The following is a 23,359-nucleotide window of genomic DNA, read 5'->3' on the forward strand; positions in this document are numbered from 1 at the left end:
GGCAAAACAAGAAACAATGGATGGAAAATAACCAAAGAGAGAAGCAACCTAGAAATAAGGAGAAATTTCCTAATGGTGAGAACAATTAACCTGTAGAACGGCTTGTGAGTGCTCCATCACTGGAGGCTTTTAAGAACAGATTGGAGAACTAGTTGTCTGAAGTTGTATAGGGGAGCTTGAGCAGGGGATTGGAGTAGAAGACGTCCAAAGTCCTTTATTCCTAGGTCTTAAATATGACAAGCATTCATATGTTAATTCATGGCAGCACAAACGTTTGAACACCTGTAATATTTTTCTCTCTTTAGAGACTTAGTTTATGTTCCACATTATTCAAGCTTTGAGAAGCAATAGTCTGTTTACTGGTTTGCACATTCAATCTAGGCTTCCACATGCCGTACAAATCAGCACAAACGGGTGCAAGTTTCATTTCTAGGATCATCATTTTTGGTGCCTGGGGTACTTGGCAGCAGAGTTACTCCTCTGTGCAAAAGACAACTATGTGGTTTGGGAAGAAGGCATAACTTGGAACAGGGGTGTCAATCTCGTGTCATCACAGCGTCATCAAGTGACCTATCGGGACTTTTTTCTCCTTCGCTAAACCAGGCAGGGGCGGGGCCTCCATGGGCTGTGAGTTTGACACTCCTGACTTAAGAGGTTTCACCTGGTAAAGGTCTGAAGCTCCACACTCCTGTGTTTGTAATCCTTGAACAGGAGCTTCCAAAGACGCAAGTTTTGTCATGCCATCCACCATGAGAATGCTAAACTAATTTCTCCTACCACAGCAGTTTATATTTCATCACCTGTTGAATAACTATATCATGGGGCAAATTAGTCGTAGCCAGGATGCCAGAAAAAGAACAAGACTACTAATCAAATACAGAGAAAGCATTCCTCCTTTGGAATATGTTGCCTTCTCATGCCCTTCAACAAAATGTGCCACACCAAACAACATATGTTCCATCCAGCTGGCTTGCACAATCATCCTGAATGAAGATCTTCCAGCAAACCCTCAAAGGAGGGATTCAGCCTCTTTGGTCTGCTGCTTAGTTTTCATGATTCTAATTGAAGTTGACAAGGAATCATGTTTTAATAACCTTTCCCTAGTGTATCTATCTCCAGGACTACAGAAACTGCAAAGGGAAAGGAATTCAGAGACAGAAAGAGCAGTCCAGTTACAATTGAGCATGTTTGTGGATGAAACCTAGTATCAAAATAATGTGCAACTATGTAACTTAATGGCTTGGAAAGCATTTTCAGAATAGCCCATTCAGGATAAAAACCATTACGGATTTTTTTTCCCCCAAAAGAGAAACAGGCATTGCCTTCAGAATCAGACAGCATCATGTGCAATGCAAAATTAGCTTCATCATAATTCATGGACTGTCCAACTGAGTATCACAAAAGAAAAAACCTAAAAGTTAAAGTATTCCACTCCACAAATGCACTTCAAACTTCCAATAACTTGATTTTATTTTAATGACTCCAGTCTCAGTTTGTATATCTATACATGCTCTTATCTTTTCTCTGTGAGAATGAGGTGAACTATGTTTATTCAAAGGAAGTCAAGTCCCATGGTTTCTTGTGAGAAATGACTGAAATACTATAGCAATACAACAATTTTTCCAAGTAATCACCACCAATGAGTTTTAAAGATAATATACCATAAGATTAATTTCTCAAGATTTCCACATAAAGCTCTCTTTTTTCCTAAACTGTGAAATTAAAACTACTACAAGCACTTATTGAAGTTACTATAGCTCAGAAACAATTCCTCTTATATCAGACCAAAGGATTTCAGACATTTGAAGGAAGAAAGCCTTTGGTCTAAGATCTTGGTTAGATGCCAGCCAAATACTAGACTGGACATGCAATGGTTTAAATAGTACGAATCCATTCCTTATATAGCAAAACCAATAGTTTAACACAAGAGAAAGCAAATACTTATATCCCAGGTTCATTCAATTAACTTCTCCATTCTAATGAAGAAAAAAGTTGCAAATGCGGACTTACCTTGACATCTTGTTCAAGGCTATGGATGAGTTCTCCATCCACCTGGCCAGTCTGTGCAACACGAAGGCTGCGTCGCTCTGCTTTTCGCAAACGGTACTGTAAGATACGACAAGTCTTACTGGCTTGGTCCAGTTGTTGCCTTAGCTCCTGTAGCTGATAGACATCTTCTTCCATGTAGACATCTCTCATCTCCAGCATCTCTGCACGTAGTTCCTCAATCTCATCCTGGGAAAGACAAACACCGTGATCAAAGGAAGGACAAGACAAGTAACCATGCCTGCATCCTGAGAATATTGGGGAGTGGGAGGGACCTGTGCATGAAACAGCTACAGTGCATTTATAGATACAGATAGTCCTTGACTTACAATAGTTCATTTAGTGACCGTTACAACAGCACTGAAAAAAGAGACTTAAGACCATTTTTCACTTATGACCATTGCAGCATCCCCACAACTCACATTTATGACAGTTGCAGTGTCCCAGGGTCATGCTCACCCCTTTTGTGACCTTCTGACAAGCAAAGTCAACGGGGAAACCAGATTCACTTAACAACCATGTTACTAATTTAAGAATTGCAATGATTCGCTTAACAAATGTGGTGAGAAAAAATGTAAAATGGGGCAAAACTCACTTAACAAATTTTCTCATTCAGGAACATAAATGTTGGGCTCAATTGTGGTGATAAGTTAAAGACTACCTGTATTTATTGATTATTTATTGATACAGATTATTATATGTTGAAATGGATTAGGAGAATATAACAAGTTTAGGTTGGGGCATTAACAATAATAATGATGTTCTGCTTTGAAAGTCCTTCTCAGCTGAGTAGAAACGATCTCTGTTTTGATGGAAGAGGAATCCGGAGAACAACCTCCATAAATCTATTCTGAGATAGGACATGAACTATTAACGGATGTATGTAACACTTCAGTCTTCACATAAGGTCTCTCTGCAATACTTTATAACAAAGAAAGACACAACAACTTAAAGTGTTAAATTTGCACTCCTCCATACTCCTAAACACCATTGGAAATGAACTCTTAAGCACCGCACAATCCTTCTATTTAAACTAACTGTTCAGCCTTTTCCTCTCAAATATTCAGAGTTGCATATAAAATAGGATGTGTAGACTGTGCATAGTTAAGAATATAAATGCCATTCCACTAGTGCAAAATAAAATCTTATGTTGCCTTATTTAAAAGTAAATAGTAATATTTATCCTTTACTAGTAGCTTGGACTATTTGTTGTTGTGAGTCCTTTGCAGTGAAGTTTGCAAAGATCAAATCAAAACAGATTTTCTCAACATCTGATGTTTCTGCCTGTGAATAATTATGTTAAAGATGAAGAAATTCAGAGAACTGTTTCTCTTCTCTGGAAGGGAATGGCCTCATGAACACAGTGGTACTCTTGATGTGATTCTGGCACAGAGTGCCACAACTCCAACAATATAACATCACTCACTTGTACAGAAAAGCAAAGGACAGAAAAATAAACACTAAGAAAAACTGCTCACACTCCGGATCTCCATCTATAACATTTGAGAAAAAGGCAAAATTAATGAAAGAAAAAAAAAAAAACAGGACTGGAGAGGAGAGATCCCAAATGGAAGCCTCTGAAGCTAGCATGCACAGGAGAGCAGCCTACCTATGCCAATCCAACTAATTAGTCTTAGGAGATTAGAAGGACATAAAACTAAGGTGTGTAAAACTTGCAAAGGGTTAGGTAGATGGCACACCAAGGGAAAAAAATGACACCACCGATCAGAGGGCTCAAGAGCCCTACTTAGCTTTTGGGATCACCAAGATCAGACAATGCTGCCACCTAAAAAGGGACATACCACTCTTATTACTGTAAACTGAAATTAGATTCCAAAATGTCTTCCATGTACTGGTGCCAGAAAATCATATATTCACAAGACAGGTGATTCCACAATCCACAGGAGAATATGAAAGTCTTATTTGTGCTCTCTCCAATCCAGGTGCCTGTTGCTAGTAATATAAGCATTATTGTTAGTATCCCAATGTCTATTATTCCTGGCAGCAGTTCTCATACTAGAAGACAGAATTTTTCTAGCTATTTCCCCTATTGATTGGCTACATTCCTTGTTTCTTCTGAAGGATGTGCAATTTTTTTATACTTTTGCCCTTGGAAGGTGGGAGCAGTTAAATTACCCTCCCTCCCCCCATTTCTTTGGATTAATGGTTTATCTACTTATGATCTGTAGAAGAAAGCCAATCAGAGTAATATCCATTAGATAGCCTGTGTATTTAGCCAGTGAACAAAGGATCAAACCAGCCTCCCAGGCAGCCTGTCACATTCAATCATGACATGAGGCATTATCTCAAAGAATAAGATGAGTTCTCTGGGAGATCCCATCAAAATGCAATCACAGAAAGTATTTCTTGTTTAATATAATTTTGTACTAACTTGCCAACTTATGTAAACAACAGAAGATCTTAAAACATTTCTCAGACAGAAGCAGTTTACCCAATTTATGGGATCAATTCATGCAAATGCATGAACAAAGCACAGCACTGGTTTTGGCTTACCAAACACTGATTTCTGGATTTTAAAAAATGAAGTAAAGTGACATGGGAACAATTGTTCAATTTCTTTATGAGTCATTGACACCATTTTTGAAACAATTGTAACTCTGTAGCACTAAATGTTCAGATTTGCAATGTGCAATGCATGTGGAAACAGAGTATGAAAACAGTATGCAAAATGTCTAATTTTAAATATTTTTTGCATTAGTTCGGAAATCTATGCAGTATGCACAACTTACCAGGTAATATCAAGGCATTTAGGCTGATGCCCATTATTATCAGAGATATGGCCAGAAATTTTGGTTTGGTATGATTTGATATGGAGGCCTGCTGAAGTTAAACATGTGTTACAACTGCACAAGATAAACACTGCTCCTTATATTCTTCCAAATGATGTGGGAATGCAAAAACAAAAAGGGCAAAACTTACATTGTGATATTTTGGCATTGCCTATCATTCATCATTATGGTTAAGAATAAACATCTATGACTGAGAAAATGTTAGATTCTTCTTTTTAAACAACTGTTATGATTTTGTAGCAACTCCAGCTGCTCGTGTAATACACACTGTGGACTTTCATATGACGGGCTTTTTCTTTAAACAATCTCACTTCTTACTTGAAAGCAAAATACGCATCACACATATTAATATTGTGCATCACTAAAGTGCTTCAAAATGGAAAAGCATTGTTTTAGTTCCTATGACAGATTGACATTAAAAAAAGACATTGCTTTTTAGATGTGCCTTCAAAAGATAAAGTCTTAGATCATTATCTCTTAAAGAAACAGCTCTGATTTCTCTTTCAGAAATATTCCCTGAACAATTCAAGAAAAAAAATTCTCAATGTTCATACAGTCAGCCACAATATAGTTGGTTTTTGGTTTGATGTGATGAGCGAATCTGGATGTTATAATATTCTGTAGTATTATGTGGAAACCAAGCTATATTGGTTTGCTCAACAATCTAGAATTTAAAATCTGGGTTTGAGTTATATGAAAAAGTAATCACTGTCTAAGAATGGAGCAAAGGTGGGTTTTGCACACTCACTTATGAAGGTGACAATATTTTGGGAGCTATTCCCATGTAAAATTGAGAAAAATAATTTGTTTCTAATAGTCTGTAGCATTATTGCATGAAGTGGCAGCAATCTGTCAGCACTACAGAATACTTTTCCTCCCATCCCCAATCATGTGTTTTCCTCCCATTTTCCTCCCTCAGTAGTCCTGTGCCATAATTTGAAAATGAGACTGGCAAATTGCAGCTCTCTTATCAGGGCAGGAACAGCAGTTTCTGCTGCCGTTGCTTTCAGGAAATTAAGAGGCAGAAGCCCAGTTCTCTCCACTTGTATCATTTTATACTGGAAAACATTAGTTTCCTGTTGGATCATCTTGATCTGGCTTCAGCCTGCCTCAGAAACAAGTTGGCTCTGAAATGTAGGTGCCATGGAAGGGTATATACCCATTAAGCTCCAAATCATTTAAGTAGAAATTAACATTGTACAAAAAAAAAGTACTTAAGCATATTAAGTATATAATTAAACAAAGATCTTACTACCAGAAAATGCCTAAATTCCTGTGCAATAATATCCTGTTTATCTTGGCATCACCTTTTTGGAATCTTTGTGGTACCTGCAGGATCCAACACTTAACACATTAAAGTGTGCAGCAGCCATCAGCATTTGGTTTGCCTGACTATTTGATCCCTCTTCATCCCTTGAAAATGGACAAAATATGACGTAAATCAAAACATCCAAAAAGGTCCAATAGTTCTTAGGGATATTTCTATATGAAAGCTTTAAAATGGTCCCAGTTCATGGCTAGAAGCCAAGTAGAATTGCAATAAGCCTTACTGCTTTACATCGATTGCCCTTGAAAAGCATTTGGAAGCTTCAACTGATCCAGAATGCAATGGTAGGTATAACATCACAGCTTCATGAATTATATTAGCCCCTGGTAGGTTTCCAGATACAATTCAAGAGGTAGTTGCCACCTTTAAATCCCCACATGGCATGGGGCCAGGCTACTTGCAGAAGTGTCTTTCTCCAATGGTTTTTGCCAGTCTCACCAGACCAGGCAGAGCAGGTATACTCAATGAAACAACGGCACTTGGTGAGCCCTAGAAAACATGCCTTCTCTGTCTTATGGAATATAATCTCCCCCTGACAGGCATCAATATTTGGCTATTTCCACAAACATTGGGGCCAGGATGTTAATTGTTGGTGAATTGCTTTTGTTTTTACATTTGTTTATGACTTAGGGTTCCTTGGGTAGATAGACAACTATAAAAATAAACTATCAGAGATGTAACTTCTTTTTAAAATGTAATCCCCATTTTTAAGTTAACCAGCTACTGGGAAACTGAGCTTATTCTTCAAAGCTACCTCCTTATGCCAGTCACCTAGCCTTAAAACTCTCAACTCTGTCTTGCTTCTTACCAAAACACACTGGGGATAACAACTCATATGATGCTTTGTTTTTGTAGTTGGATACAAAATCATTCTGTTGTTCTAGTTCAGAAAAGGTGAAAGATGGTGGTACTTTCTTTCCAAATCTCTCATAGTGAACAAGATTCCTAAGAAACTGACTGCTTCTACCTGATGAAGAAGTCAATACACGCATAGAGAAGAATCTGTGTGGTTCCAAGCCTACCCATGCAACATCAAATATTGGGGAAACAGAGGTAGAGATAAACCATGAAAACCTGTGACTAGCCTGATATTATAACGTGATTGTCTAAAATATTTCAAATCCTTTCAGATTCTTTTAGTTGAAGGTGCCAGCAATTGGGAATAGGGCATTAGCAGATTGGATGGTCCTTGATGCTTCCTGAGCTTGACTGTTTTCTTGCAGACATTTCATTACCAAACTAAGTAACATAATCAGTGCTGGAAGAGAGTGGGGTTTGCTCTCATTTTATAAACTAGTTGCTTGCTCTGTGTTGGTGGGAGTGGTCTTGGTGGTTCCTTGATTAGGCTGTTGTTTATTGCTACCTTGCTTGTTTTCCTTGTTTGGGGTATTGTTTATTCTTGATTGTTGGTCTGTATATAAAATGACAGAAAACCTCTCTCCCTTCTAGCACTGATGATGTTTCCTAGTTTAGTAATGAAACATCTGCATGAAAACAACCAAGCTCAGGAAGCACCAAGGACTTCAGAGTTAACCCTGAGCTACCAATATTCTCTTCTATTAGAAGATGCCCTTTGGGTGTTTGCCACAGGAAGCTGTTTTTTTAAAAGAAAAGAATTGGTGGCAAAATCAGACTGGTGGACCTATGGTCAAATAATATCTTTCAATTTTGGTGACTCTGTCTAAAGAGCAATTGGATCAGAAAGACAGTTTTGCCATTAGTTTCCATATTTACAATTGAAAAAAAAAAAATTAGATAAAAAGCTATGGATTTCATTTTATAAAAAATGAATTAGAAATCCTATTGTATGGTAGTGATTGCTAAGGTTTATAAATTGTTATTGAAACTGAATTTGGAGAATGAGAATGCAAAATATTGATGAGCAAAGAAGTTTGGATATAATATAATGTTTAAAAAATGGGAAAACATGTGGACAAAAGGTTTAAAATTTACATTAAATTATTTTTTTCTGTTTGGCTTTCTTTATCCTACAGTTTTTTCTCTTCTTCTTTTACTCCTCTATTTTCCCATTATCTTCATTTTTCTTTGTATTTTTGTATTTTATACTTTTATAAACTAATACAAGATTTAAATGGCAAATATTCTCTTCTATCAGTACTTAATAGATTCAAAGTTTGTGTTAAGTTATATCAGAATCACATTTTTATCCTCTGTCCAATTCATTCAATTTATCTAATATTTAACATACAATACTTTTCATTCGTGTAAGGTAACGCAATTAGCAGTATTCCACTTACTGCGAAGTAGTTATTAGCAGCTTCTAGATAACCATTTTTTTCTTTAATAAATACTTAGATTGGCTTTACCAGAACTCATTTATGAATGCATACTTATAGGTTATGTAATGCATTCTGCAACTAATAAGGCAGTATTCATTTGGTTCTTGTAATTCCAAACAGCTGTTTATAACAGATCCACCCAGAAATCTCTGTGCTCCTTTCTGTGCAAGGCTGCTTTGGACTGGCATGTTGCCAAGAGGTCAATAGGAGGCTAAATTCAAAACTGACTATGGGATCAGCTTGAACTGTAAATGTTAGCAATAGATCCATCAGCCTATCTACCCCATGATCCTACACCTATAATTCCAATCTATGGATTTCTGTATTATACACAAATGGTTCAAATTTTTTGATAAATAAAAGGACATAATAAATGACATTTGCATTAGATATCTTAGGGGAAACAAAAAGGCAATATGATTAGGACAAATTATACAAACCATTATAAGATTAGAGTAAGCACATCTACTCAAAACTCCGCTGAGCTCTTAAAAGCAAACAACAATATAATCATTCAGGAATCCAAAATCTTCCAAAAGAGGAACCTATCAATGGCTAATCATTAGCACCCCAACATTCAGTATACTAATAAATCAGCACTACATAGCACTTATTTACTGTATTTATATCTCCCACATTAAATCTTTATATTTAAGTGACACAAACTGGGCTGCAAATGTGCTTGGTTCAAGACATCCATTGAGCACCTCACTGAGATGTGAACTTGAACCTGACTTCCCAGTCCAACAACTTCATCACAGTAGAGAATTGAACCTCTTCAAACTACTGAGGGAATGAAGAATACAGATTCAAGAAACAGACAGAACACAACATCATTTCAAAGTGGTCTTCAAAGGAAGAAATGGAAACCTGAGGACAGCTCTGCTAAAGCAGAGATGATAACTGTGGTGGAATGAAGACCCAGAGAGGTAGACCATTTCTTTGAAATTCCTCTCTAGACAAAGAGCAGGCTTGAGATCACCAACAAGTGCTCCATATCAGGAGTCTCCAACCTTGGCAACTTTAAGCCTGGAGGACTTCAACTCCCAGAATTCCCCAACCAGCAAAGCTGAAGTCCCTCAGGCTTAAAGTTGCCAAGGTTGGAGACCCCTGTTCCATACAGTTCTTCCTTGGAAGGAGACTGCAATGTAGCAGTCTCTGGCATGTCTAGAGCTTTGTGGAAATGAGGGAATAACCAACTGGCTACAACTGTGGTTGGCACTTTCAATAAGGACATTGGGACCCCATACTTCTTTTTCTAATCACTTTGCGATATTGCTTGTTAATTGCTTTTTAGCTTTTAGGAAGCTTTGGGTGGACAATTTTAAGCAATGGGTAAGAAATTTTAAATAGATTTACGGATTTATGGACAAAAAAATAATTTTTGAGTTAGCAGCAAAAGGGTAAGTAGAATTTTAATTTTGGAAAGTTACTAATGGACTAAAGCAACCCGTTTGATACAAAATAAGGTTTTGGAATTAATCTTAAGAATTCTTCTTATGGGAAATAAAATTTTGTTTTTAATTATATATATATATATATATATATATATATATATATATATATATATATATATATATATATATAGACAAAATGAAACTTTGAAGATTAGACACTAGACAAACCAGAAGGAACTAAAGGTCACAATTAAAGAAGAACACTTACATTTGGTTTACTAATATAGAATAAAAGTATTTTAACATTGGAATGTATTTTTTTCTTCCAATCAATCGTGTGCGATTCTTACATAGTTTTCTTGGCAAAGTGTTTGATTTGCTGTTGCCTCTTTCCTAGAACTGAGAGAAAGTGACTGACCCAAGGTCACCCAACTGGCTTTGTGCCAAAGGTGGGATTAGAACTCATGGGCCACTGGTGCTTTAACCACTATCCCAAACTGGCTCTCCATTAAGATTTAACTAACAACTACTGTCACTGGTTATCCATTCATCTTTAAAATACATCTAAAACTGATTCTTCTCTCCAATCTATCCTCCCATTTTATTTAAACCTTGAAATGCATAAAGTCAATGACTTCCATAGGTAGGAATTGATCACAGGTATCTAAGTATAATATGGCAGGCACAGTGCCTAGGCATTGTGTAGCTAATCCCAAATGCAGGGATTCAGCAAGCTCCAAATAATAACCAAACAAATTAATACTTCACAGCCACTTGAGTCAACTTGTGCTGTATCAGCAAATAAATGTGTCCCCCATGGATGTTTATACATGCTACATGGATTTCATGTCACAGTCTTCACAAGGTACAGTAGTTATGCAGGAGAAAAAACTATCCTTTCTATAGACAGACAGACAGATAATACTGTTCAGTGGTGGGCTGCAACCGGTTTAACAACTGGTTTGGTGAGTGCACATGCACAGTGTGTTCAAAAACCACCCATTTTAAACTTAAAAACTTACCTTCTATGTCAGCACTGGTGAGTAAAACAGCTGAGGCATGGCAATCCACTGTGCCGTATGAATCAGCTGAACTAAAAAACAGGGAAATATAGGATAGGAAATGGCAGGGGTGGGTGGGTGGGGCCAACTGCTCACCAGAATTACTGGTTCACTAGAACCGGTCCGAAGTGGTAGCAGCCCAACTCTGTATTCTCTTCAATCTGAAAATACTTTCCTAATGCCAAATTGCCTACGTAACACTTCTGTCACTGGAAATATACTTCAACAAAACTACAGGAAAGGAGAAAAATGCTGTGTTATGAGGCTTCAAACTGAGAAAAAGGTAAAAATATAATATTACATGAATCTGACCTTATCAGCAATAGCTCAACTTGTATATTTATGATCTCACTGCAAAAGGGAAAACGACTTCAAGAAATGACAAGGGAACATTTCCTTAGAGATTAAAGAGAACATAAGCAGCAGCTTTCAATTAACTCCAAACCACAGGATAGCAAAAGGAACATTGCTATAATTTACCAGGATAAAATAAGAAAAGATTTATAAAGAAAGTACAGCAGGGCTATCTTGATGAGTGCAGAGCTCTCAGAAACTCTAAGTCAGGTAGATTATTGCTACTCCCCAAACAGACCACTTTATTTATTCTTTATTTTTTTAAACAGTCCAAGAGCCAAGGTTTACAATAAACAACAATTGATTTGTCTGATTAGGGAAAGGACAATAATAATAATAAGTAACAATAAGTAAGTAACCATATTTATTGGTGACTTAAATCCTTTTATAATCGTTTTGTTTAAAAAATGAATTTGGGATTTAAGGGTTGGGTGACGAGAAATGGTAGATTATGGAAAGAAGGAAATTATGTTGTAGCCTTTGGGAAAGAGGGTAAAATATAAATGTACTTGTAAATGCTGTTCATTTGGAAGCCATTCCCTGATAATTTTCTTTTGTTTCTTCTCTTTCTTTCCCCCTTTTTTCACTTATTACTTTACTTCCATTACTGTTTTTGACTGTGCAGAGTTTTTATTCTCTTAATAATGTATCTCAGTCCCAATAATGTGGATACAATAGGATAACATATTAGCATTTTGTTCTATAACTATTTTAAGTGGACAACAAGATAGGCCAATAATGTGAATTCTCTAGAATGCAGCTTGTCTTGGCTATCCAATAAAATGGGCGTTGGTAGAAGTTACCCTGAACGCCCTTTCTATCTATGCTGCGAGAGAGCCCAGGATGAGTTGACTCCTTCCTATGATGTCATTTAGCTGAGTCTGTACTAAGATATAAAACCCAGCCCGCGGGAGAGACCCCAGCTTTGGCGAAGATACTTGACAGACTGAAAGGTGTCTCTGAAAGCCCAAAATAAATACAGAAATATGTCTTACCCTCTCTGGATGAATCAAGGGAGGGGCTGGGCTCTCTCGCAGCATAGATAGAAAGGGCGTTCAGGGTAACCTCTACCAACGCCCATTCTCCTCCATGCTGCATCGAGAGCCCAGGATGGGACATACCAAAGCTTGCATGTCCACAGGCGGGTCCTCGTCCGGCTCATCACACCGACTGTTGAATCACTCGTTGAAGCACCCGTCTGCCGAAGGCTGCCTAGGCAAAAGCATCCAGATGGTAGTATCTGATGAAAGGAGACGAGGATGTCCACGTGGCCGCACGGCAGATCTCCTCCAAGGGTGCTTGGGTCGCCCAGACAGCAGAAGTGGCTACACTTCTGGTAGAGTGCGGCCGTCAGACCTCGAGGAACCAGAAGGGCCGCAGCTTTGTAGGCCTGCTCAGTGCAAGATCTGACCCACCTGCTAATAGTAGGAGAAGATGCCTTGTGCCCCAAGTGAGAAGGGGAAGGAAACAAACATGGCTTCCGACTTCCTGAAGGAGGAAGTGCGCTTAATGTATATTCTAAGAGCTCTTCCTACGTCTAGCATGTGCCATTGCTGCTCTAAGTCATGGTGCGAGAGGGGGCAGAAGCCAGGCAACATAATGTCCTGGGACCTGTGAAACCAGGTGTTAACCTTTGGAATAAATGAGGGGTCCAGACAGAGGACAACCCTATCATCGTGAAAGGAACAAAGGTCCTGTCTGATGGAAAGAGCAGCGAGCTCGGATACCCGCCTAGCTGAAGGGATGGAAACGAGGAACACTACCTTCAGAGTCAGGAAATGGAGAGACAATGTTCTAAGTGGTTCAAAGGGGGGCTTTGTAAGGTCATTAAGGACCACATGAAGATCCCAGGAAGGAGACCTGTGAACCACCAGTGGGTGCAGGTTGGAAGCCCCTTTCAAAAACCTCCTGACTGAAGTGTGATGGGATAAGGAAGGAAGCAAACCCCATGAGAGAACTGAGGAGAGGGCCTCAACTTGCCTGCGTAAGGTGTTGGGGGCCAAACCTTTCTCCAGATCAGCTGAAGGAATCTAAGAACCTCTGCCAACTGGGCTGAAGCAGGAGAGAGACCCTCCCTAAGGCACCATCGGGAAAGGGCCTTCCAGGTGGCATCATAGATGTGCCTTGTAGGTTTGCAAGATTTCAGGATAGTGATGATGACCCCTTCTGGAAGATCAGCCTCTAGCCACTGCCGCTCAAGTGCCACATGGTCAGCTTGAGCCACTGGGGCTCCGGGTGGAGCAGAATCCCCTGATGAAGGGAGATTAGATGGCCTGGGATCCTCCAAGGAGAAGCCACCGATAGGTTGACCAGGTCCGCAAACCAGGGCCTCCTTGGCCAATAGGGTGCCAGGAGGAGGAGCTCCACTCATTCCTCCAACATCTTCCAAATTACTGCTGGAATGATGGGAGCGGGGGAAAGGCTTAGAGGAGACCCTTGGGCCATCTGCGCCGAAGAGCATTGGTCCCCTCCACTCCCTGGTAAGGAAACCTGGTGAAGAATCTGGTGACCTGGGCGTTTTGAGGAGTAGAGAAGAGATCCACCTCCGGCGTTCCAAATCTGAGGGAAAGGTCCCTGAACAGCATCAGAGGAATGGACCATTCTGCCTGGTCGACTAGGCTCCTGCTGAGCCAGTCGGCCTGGGAGTTGTCGATCCCAGAGAAGTGGTCCACCGAGATCAACAACAGGTGTTGCTCTGCCCATAACCCCAACCGTTGAGCCTCTTCCATGAGGGCTCTGGACCTCGTTCCCCCCTTGTCAGTTGACATGAGCCATTGCGGCCATGTTGTCCATAAGGACTAGAACATGAGAGCTGGTCACTGAGTGCCTGAAATGCTTGAGAGCTAGAAAAATGGCTCTGAGCTCTAGCCAATTTATGGGAAGGGCCTGCTCTGACCTGGACCAATGCCCTGAGCTATCTGGCCCTGCATATGGGAACCCCAACCCAGGACACTGGCATCAGTGGTTATCACTAGCCTGTCTGGGACGCTGAACAGGAGTCCCTTCCAGATTAACGGAGAATGCCACCAATTGAGAGATCTCCAGATTTGTGCGGGACCTTGATGGATGAGTGGCTGGTTCCTGCTTGTTGGTAGGGAAGCAGGAACCATTGGAGTGGATGGGAGTGGATATATCTGTGGCTCTGGAGACATGACAAGGTAATTTGCAGATCCTGATTGGTTGCAAGGATGGAAGAGGAAAGAATCAAAATGTTGTCCAAGTAGCATTGGATCCTCATTGGAACAGAAAGCAGAGATGCCATCAATGCTGCCAGAACCTTTGTGAAGACCCTTGAAGCCGATGAGAGGCCAAAGGGAAGTGCTCGGTGCTGGTAATGGGTATTCTGCTAACAGAAACAGAGAAACTGGCAATGATGAGGCCAAATGGGGATGTGGAGGAGAGCCTCCGTGAGATTAATGGAAGAGAGGCGATCGCCCTCCCGAATACTCTCTAAAATAGAATGCAGTGTCTGCATTTTAAATTGCCTGTATTTTTCAAATTGGTTGAGAAATTTTAGATCAAGGATGGTTCACCACCACCCCTGAGGCTTTGGGAATGATGAAAAGGCGAGAGTAAAGCCCACGTCCCCGTGGAGAGGGGGGAACAGGTTGAATACCTTTGATTTCAAGAAGGTGTTGAATGGCCTGATTCATGAGGGCCTGACTGGAAATGTCCCGAGAGACAGGACAGATCAAAAAGATTGGAGGGGGTGGCTTTAGGAAGTCCAATTGTAACCCTGACCTAATAGTGCTGAGCACGCAGGCATCCATCATTGACTCCTCCCATTTGGAGGCAAAGAAGGCTAGGTGACCTCCAACAGGTGGGGAGAACGAGGGATTACTTAAGAGCAGGGGTGGGCAATTAATTTCTGTCGGGGGCCACATGGAAAATCAGATCTGCGTTCAAGGGCCAATATATATATAATTTGCTTCATTTTATAATGGGCCCTTTATAAAATATACACACACACACACACACACACACACACACACACACACACACACACACACACACATAATATATATATATATATATATATATATATATATATATATATATATATATATATATATATAAAAAGAAAAAAATAACACAGCGGCTGCTCCTGCTACTACTTTCCACACTTTCCAAACGCGAGTCCCAGGAGACAACAAACAGCAAACCGCGCTCAGGGGCATCCAAGCCCACCTAAAGCTAGGCCGCTGCTGGTGGAGCCTTGCCCTGCCTTGGTGACCCATTTCCCGGCTCGGCAGTCCTGCTCGGGCAGCACTTTAAAAGCCCTCCTCCTCGCGTACGTGCCCGACGAGCCGCTCACCACGATGGCGGCTCCCAGCACCCAAGCAACTTCCCAGCAACTTGCGGCTTGCTTTTTCCTCTCGGGCGCGCGCAGCTGGCCCCGAGCTGTGCGGCAGAGGGGAAGCCCGGAGCGCCGCCAGGTCGCCTCCTACAAGCAGCCTGCCCGCCCACCAAAAAACTTATCGCCCGTGAATGGAACTGAAGCCAGCTTCCATTTTCGGCGTGACTCTGCCTGCCAATTTCTGAGCCATAGCAGTCTTCTTGTTGCTACAGAAGGTGCCATGGCCCTAGATGCAAATTTGGGAGTGGCATCTGCAGTGAATTCTGCCGCTGTAATAATCTTATTAAGGTCTTGGTGAGACCGAAGGTCAGATGTAGGCAATCTATTCTGGAGTTGGCGCAGCCACCGTATGGATGCCCTCGTGAAAAAGGATGCTGCTGTTGAAGCCTGAACAGCCCATGCAGCGCCCTGGTGATTGTGCTGGAGGGCCTGTTCGGAACGTTTATCATCCGGTTTCAGGATATCTTCTGGCTCCATGGGAGTGCCAGCTAAATGATGTCATAGGAAGGAGTCAACCCATCCTGGGCTCTCGATGCAGCATGGAGGAGAACAGGGGTGTCAAACTCATGGCCCACAGGCCAGATGTGTCATGTGCTAGACCCACCCCTGCCCAGTTTAGCGAAGGGGAGGGAAATTGTGATACGTCACGTGACGACGCTGTGACGATGCAAGTTTGACACCCCTGCAGGAAAAGGAAGAGGTTTATTTAATATGTTCACATAAATATTGAGATAGTTTGAGAAAACATAATATGTAATATCAAAATAGATAAGGTAAGCAAAAAACCAAAAAGCTTTTTCAACCAGCCTGAACCACAGCCATGGGATAAACCACAGCCAGTCAAAGGCTCAGTGTGACTGCATGGGTAAAATTGCTCTCCAGGAGGAAGTGATATAGCATAACATCAGACTTTAGAAAATGTGTTACCAATCACCTGTAGACTATGCTTAAGCTTTTAGATCAGCTAATTATGAGAAAATACTAAAGTTCATGCCAACTCTCCAACATTTTACAAACAGAAAATACATTTGTAATGACTACAGTATTCTTTTATTTTAAAAAATAAGTTAAGTACCATCACCAACCAATATTCATAACCAAGAACTTTCTTTGCATGCTACTTTTGTAGTGAGCACATTGAAGTTCACCAAGTTCAATCTGTATCCAAACATCTGGATCTCTCCCACTGATGCTGCTATCCTCTGTCCTTTACTATAATTTGTAAGAAGGTTAACAGTCCTTGTTACTTAAAAATAACACAATCATTATCCTCCATTCACAATGTTATGCTACTTTACTATTCAGGCACATGAATCTACACATTAATGTAAACCAGAAATAAAAGACAGGGTGAGTAGCAATTTGAGGGCAGTTAATCAACTCTAAATGAGGAATGATCTTTCCTAAAATGTTGAGCGTAGAACTGAGGTTGGAAGAATGAGAACGCTAAAAGAAATTGGCGGGGTGGGGGGGATAAAACAAAACCTGGCCATTTCCCAAATGCAACAAAGGTTTCCCAATGCAACAATTCTCTCCAAGATTAGACAAGAAGAAGATGAAAAGCATTAAAAATGTTTGTGTGTGTGTGTGTGTGTGTGTGTGTGTGAGGGAGAGAGAGAGAGAGAGAGAGAGAGAGACAGAGACAGAGACAGAGACAGAGACAGAGAGACTTTTTATCCATAATCCCACAAACTTTATTACTACTTTCACTAAATTATGATCAAGTCTTGTCTGGTATAGAAGTATTTTTGTATTCCTTCCTCATTTCTCAGTCTGCAATGAAATTAATTACAACTGAAAACTCTGGCTATCAAATTAAACCAAACAGGCCAGCTTCATAAAGTTCACTTAGAATTTTGGATAGCTTCAATGGGCATATTAATAACCACAGTTTCTCATTTTGGACATGGCAAGAAACTATGAAAAATTAAAACTGCCGTATACTCAAAAGAAATAATGTGAAGATAGGGCAAACACAACCTTCATTAATAACCTGGCTTACAGGTAGTCCTCACTTAACATCCTGTCGCTTGCAAAAGTTACACAGACCATTCCCAAAAGGTACTTATGACCCAGTTCCAGGGTTCCAATAGCAGCACTGCCCCCCCCCCATGGTCACATGACCACCATTCAAGTGGTTGACAATGGTCTTGTCTTTAAGACAGTTGCAGTATTCTGCAGTCCTGTGGTTTTTTTTACCCAGTTTCTGACTAAAAAACCTGCTAAAGGAATGCATTGACTCGCTTAATAATCACTGTGTTCATTTAACAACTGCCACAAAAAACATCGTAAAATCTGGTTGGTCACATGGGTGCCTTGATTTACAACTGTCATGAGTTACAATGAAAATGTCAGGTTCCATTATGGTTGCAAATAAATGATTACTTGTACTACAGAGGTAATATTCAGCAGGTTCTGACCAGTTCTGGAGAACTGGTAGTGGAAATGTTGGGTAGTTCAGAGAATCGGCAAATACCACCTCTGACTGGCCCTGCCCCCATCTAGTCTCTGCCTCCTGAGTCCCAGCTGATTGGCTGGGTCTTCTTTTGTTGCCCTGCACAGGAAAATGGAGCTGGAAAGCAGGTTAGTGGGGTGGGGAGGGAATGGGATTTTGTAGCAACCTTCCTTCTGGAGTGGGGTGGGAATGGAGATTTTACAGTATCCTTCCCCTGCCATGCCCACCAAGCCACACCCACAGAACCGGTAGTAAAAAAATTTGAATTGCAACACATTAAGATACAGGCTGTGTTCATACATCCTGAACTACACTTGACCTCATTTGTTATACACAGCCCATCATGGTGTAACATGTTGTGGAAACTCCAGCAACTGGATTAATTATATTTATTTATTTAAATATTTCTATATCACTTCTTAATTTTTTAAAAAAAATCAAAGATGTTTACAATAAAAAAGTAAACATGATTTAGCATATGAAGTGAATGCAACTGTAACTATAGATATGAACATCCCAAGCATGCCATAGGTATATTCAATTAAGTGATGGCTTTGTGTTCTATGACTGAGGCGACAATGTATAATTACTGTATCTGCACAGTATTTCCACCATGTCTTTAGAAATGCCATTATATTATTGTTTGATATCAACTATAATTAATACGCACCACTGGTGCAACATCTGTGTTTAACAATACAATTCAAGAAATCTGTTACCATTTTTTAAAAATGCAGTGCAACATAAAAACTAAACACTTTAGTGCACAACACTTTTCTTGCATGTTCCTTTTGCATACTCATCCACCAACAACTCATAAGTAATGAGGAACGGGAGAGGAGAAATGAAGGAAATAGCATCCAGCAATTTACAATTTCCTCCATTAATTAACAGTCAAATAATGAGGAGCTCTGAAGCCATACAAAAGCAAATATATTGATTCAAAATGGAAAGATATTACCCGCTATATTATCGTTGTGTATTGCACAATACAAGGTAACATATATAAATTGCATATTATTTTCTGCATGAATCAAATGATACATTGTTTACAATTATGCTGTATCAATGGTCACTTTTCTGCTCAGTGAAATGCACTGTTATCTCCTAACATACAACTGTTAGTTTATACAGAATGCAAGCGCTATGCCGAGCTTTCCAAACTAAACTAGTTACAGAAATTGTATTTCTGTAAAGGCTGTGTTCAATTGCCATTATGATATTGCTAAATAAAGAGAAAGAGAAAGCTACAAATGAAAATTAAAAACTCAGGATACATGGTATATATTCAGTGTCATAGACTTTATGTACCTACCTGTAGAAAACAAGAGTATTTACAAATACACATTTATTTTTCTGTACTATCTGTTCCACACTTGTGGAAAAGAAAAAAACAAAGCAGACTTATACCCAAGCTCTAGTTTTGTTTTGTTTTTCTAGGAAGGGGAGGACTAGGTAAAAGGCCCACAGTAGTCATTGTTCGTGCAGAAAGGGAGGGTGGATCACAGTAACAAGGAACAGCCTGACTAAAGATGAGCAGGCTACTCCTAGGCTAATGCCAGATTGAATCCCATCTATGCCTATATCTGCTATTCTGAAAAAGGATTGGCTTACAGCTATCTCCGCCCCTTTTTTCAAATAAAATTTGAGAGCCCATTCTTTGTCTTCCCTTCCCTCTGCAGCTGTTGCCGTATCACATCTCACATTTTCCATTCTGCTGAGCAGGGCCTCGGAGCTCTTGTTCCCCACACCCTGTGATGACAAGGCAGCCATCTCTATGCTATTCTCTTAAAGGCATAACAGCTCCCCAATACTACTATTCTCCTGTCAGCTTTGTTTGGTAGGTCTCTGAAGAGAAGCCAAAAAGGGAAAGCAAAGCATGGTACCGGTACTTGCTCCCTCTTGCCCCCACCCCCCGCCCTCCCCAGCAAGCCTCCTCCCTGGTAAAGTAAGATGAGGAAAGGAATTTCAAACACAAAGCCCGATCACAACTTCCACAAAGCATGCTGTGCTCCTTGGATCAATAATATAGAACCAAACAAATCCACAGAGGCATCTTGATATTCGTGCATTTTCCCAGAGGGAATATAATTATTTAACCCACAGCAACCTCAGATACATAAAAGCTGCAAATAAAGCCTAATGCAACAGCTTATAGTTCTTTGCTCATATTCTGCAAACTGGGTAGGAAAAAAAACGGAAAGAAAACACTTATTTTTTATTGTTTTCTCCTCACTGCAGTCCCAATTAAAAACTTCCTATTTCCATCTATTAGCCCAGGAAAAACAATTGTCACTGGAGCCACTAGATTGATATCCTGACCTCACAAAAGGCAAAGAGATGATACTTTGTAATCACAACAGCACCAGCAACATCAGTGAACAAACGTTTTCAAAGCTGAAGAAGGAACGTGCTTCCTATGCTGCATCCCACTGTAACATCTATAGACTGATGAGTATAATATGCTGGATAGATAAGTCAATTCTATTCTGATTTCAAAACAGAATCAGCTTTCAGAGCCAACATTGTTAGCTCATACTTGAAGTCCTTCCTTTCCTTCTCTTTGCTGGAAATAACCTGACTATTCTCCATTCTGATTTCTTCAACTACACTACTACAGAAAGCAATAACATTCTAAATGTTTCGTGTAAACTACATATTGTGAAAGTAACTGAAGTGATTTTTCTTTCTTTCTTCATTTTTATATTCTAGTACATTTGTACGGTTTATTTTAATAACATTCTTTAATATTGAGCTGTGACAAATAAATGTTGTTCTGATGTAGTAAAACACCTCTTGCAAAGTTTGTGTGTCATATTCTGTTTGTTAATGACAGCACCAAAAAAATCTCTATGGAGCAAAAAATTATTAAAAGCAAGATGATAAACAGGAGCATTCCATCAGTAGGAGGATAAATCAGCTTCTACTATAATAAACAAATAGTACAAATGCAGAATTGGCAAATCTCAGATAAAAAGCAATTCTCATTCAAAGGTGAATCACTAAGGTATAACAAGAGAATTAAAAATGCTTAATATGGAATTAATCAAGATTTGCATTTTAATTTTTCTCAAATCCATGCAAACTGTTATTACTTACACAGGAATAAATTACCTTGAACTCACTGGGACTTACTTCTACTTATATGTGAAGTGATTTGTACAATATACATATACATACAAAGTAATTACTGGAAAATAGCTCTATCAAATTCCTTGGAATTTGCTTCTACAAAAACCTGAAAATGACTGTACTGTTAAACACACCATTTTAATTTTCAATTGCTCTTAACACTGGCTGGATCATGACCAAAAAAATGTAATATAAGCACCCTTATATATTTCTAATTAGTATGAAATGTTGTCACACTGCCATGACAACTTTGAATCTCTGCAGCCGTTTTCTATCAGAATATTGAGAAAGGCCAGCCTAAATGAAATCTTGACTGCCTGCCAATTTTCCTATAGTTAGAAGGAAAGGGGAGGTATAATTCACTACTTTATTTGGCTTTATTTGGATTCTCGTAATGAGTCTTCAGCCTTGAGCCAAAAAATTCACCATCCTGAGAAACCAGGACAAACTGTGCTGATCCAATATATGCAATGGGTTTTGTACCACATCTTTGCAATCTCACACTGAATTCTGAGCATTCAAAATTCTAAACTTCAGGTCTCAAAATAAATGGTGGGCATCCATGATATAAAAACTATGCCTATAAGGGATAAGTCAAAAGAGATTTGTGGTATAATCTAGTGCTTCTTGATACCCATCAGTCGCTTCCTGTGGCATTGTCTGGTTAAGACATCCGCATTTTTTCTTGCTTGCAGCAAGACAAAGCAGATTATTAAATGATATTAGATGCTAAGTCAATTCTATAATATTTAGACTATCAAACAGTATTTTTTACAAAGCAGCTAAGTTTGATTTCAACAGAGTCAATCTTTGTCTCATAGTTTACCTGAAGGCAAAGCAGGGACCAACATTTATCTGAACATAATATCTGGAAATGTTTGTACACTGCAAAACTAGAATACAGATGTGGATATGCAGGAACACAGAAAGTTAGAAAAGGGACACTCAAGGAGGATACAACGAAGATTCAACATGGGGATGCCTCAGACGAGAAATGCCAATAGGCAAAATAGGTTTCTCTCCTTGATTAGTTTCCATCCGTTGCTTCCTGAAAGCAGGAAAAGAAGCAATGGATGGAAACTAGACAAGGAGACAAGCAACTTAGAACTAAGGAAAAATTTCCTGACAGAACAATCAATCAGTGGGAAAACTTTCCTCCAGAACTTGTGAATGCTTCAACACTGGAAGTTTTTAAAGAAGAGAGTGAACAAACTATCTGAAATAGTATAGGTTTTCTTGCCTGAGCAGAGGTTTGGACTAGAAGACCTCCAAGATCCCTTCCAACTCTGTTATTCTATATACCCTAAATAAATGTTAAAAATTCATTTGTCAATCAAACTAGACTTCTCAGTCCTCTGTGTCAATCTCCCAAGGAGTTACCTTTCATTTTTCTTTAGCAACCACTCCTATGTTCCCTAGTCAATTTCAATTGTCTGCAGCTTCATTGATAAAAACAAAACTCTTGTTTAGGTATCCGTAAGATTATTAGAAGGGGCATTGGGAGGAAGGGAGGGAGGGTGGAGAGACAGACAACAGAGCCTTCATGACATCATTCATCTGATGCAGATGCACACATCTTCGCATTGGCAGAATGGGGGTCTTTGTATGTGCAGCCATGAAGGCCTCCAGGACATCTGGCATCACAACCTTGTTTGCTGAAGGCTACATCTGACACAAACCTCATCCTCCCTGCAGAAATAAATGATACTCATGGATACCTGGAGGAGCACCTGTATTAGACAACGTTGGAAACTGAGTTCTGCTGTCTTCCTCAGCTTGTATGTTTGATTTAAGTATAATATTAATGTGGACTATGGGTAGGAGACTTCAGGTATCCACCAATTAATTTGTATTTTTATTTTAGAATTCTACTGCAGTAAGTGAGATCAAAATATTTTATTTATTTTTATTGTACTAATCTTATATCACACTCTGATTATATCTGCTTCCGAGAATCTTACAGACCTCCAAAAATAAATAACATGATATAACAATGTGAAAAAATAACTTTGGAATTAAAAAAAAAGGCTGACACTAAGGAACATTCATGAACCCTTTATCAGGAGAGACTAAAATGACTTCCTCAAGAACTTAATTGCCTTGCAAAAAGCTAACAGGGT

At 39.5% G+C, this 23,359-nt stretch overlaps 1 protein-coding gene and 1 long non-coding RNA gene across 5 annotated transcripts in view; one reads left to right on the top strand and one right to left on the bottom strand.

The window, feature by feature from the left end:
- The window catches only part of MTCL2 (microtubule crosslinking factor 2), a 77,658-nt gene that overhangs the window by 49,000 nt on the left and 5,299 nt on the right, over positions 1–23,359 (bottom strand). For 3 of the 4 annotated variants that reach the window (XM_026697664.2, XM_026697663.2, XM_087929179.1), the window contains exon 2: positions 2,011–2,235. In XM_026697664.2, coding sequence (XP_026553449.1) covers positions 2,011–2,235 — 225 coding nt within the window. Of the gene's footprint in view, positions 1–2,010; positions 2,236–10,902; positions 11,007–23,359 lie in introns of those variants that run through there. The other variant, XM_087929180.1, reaches the window with a different exon arrangement.
- On the top strand, positions 11,093–21,037 carry LOC148126062 (uncharacterized). Its single transcript, XR_015742730.1, has 3 exons — positions 11,093–11,224; positions 18,049–18,235; positions 20,383–21,037. It is a non-coding gene; the product is annotated as an uncharacterized LOC148126062 (long non-coding RNA).

Source organism: Pseudonaja textilis, chromosome 3 (genome assembly GCF_049901715.1).
Source record: "Pseudonaja textilis isolate UNSWEBS1 chromosome 3, rPseTex1.2, whole genome shotgun sequence".
Lineage (NCBI taxonomy): Eukaryota > Metazoa > Chordata > Lepidosauria > Squamata > Elapidae > Pseudonaja > Pseudonaja textilis.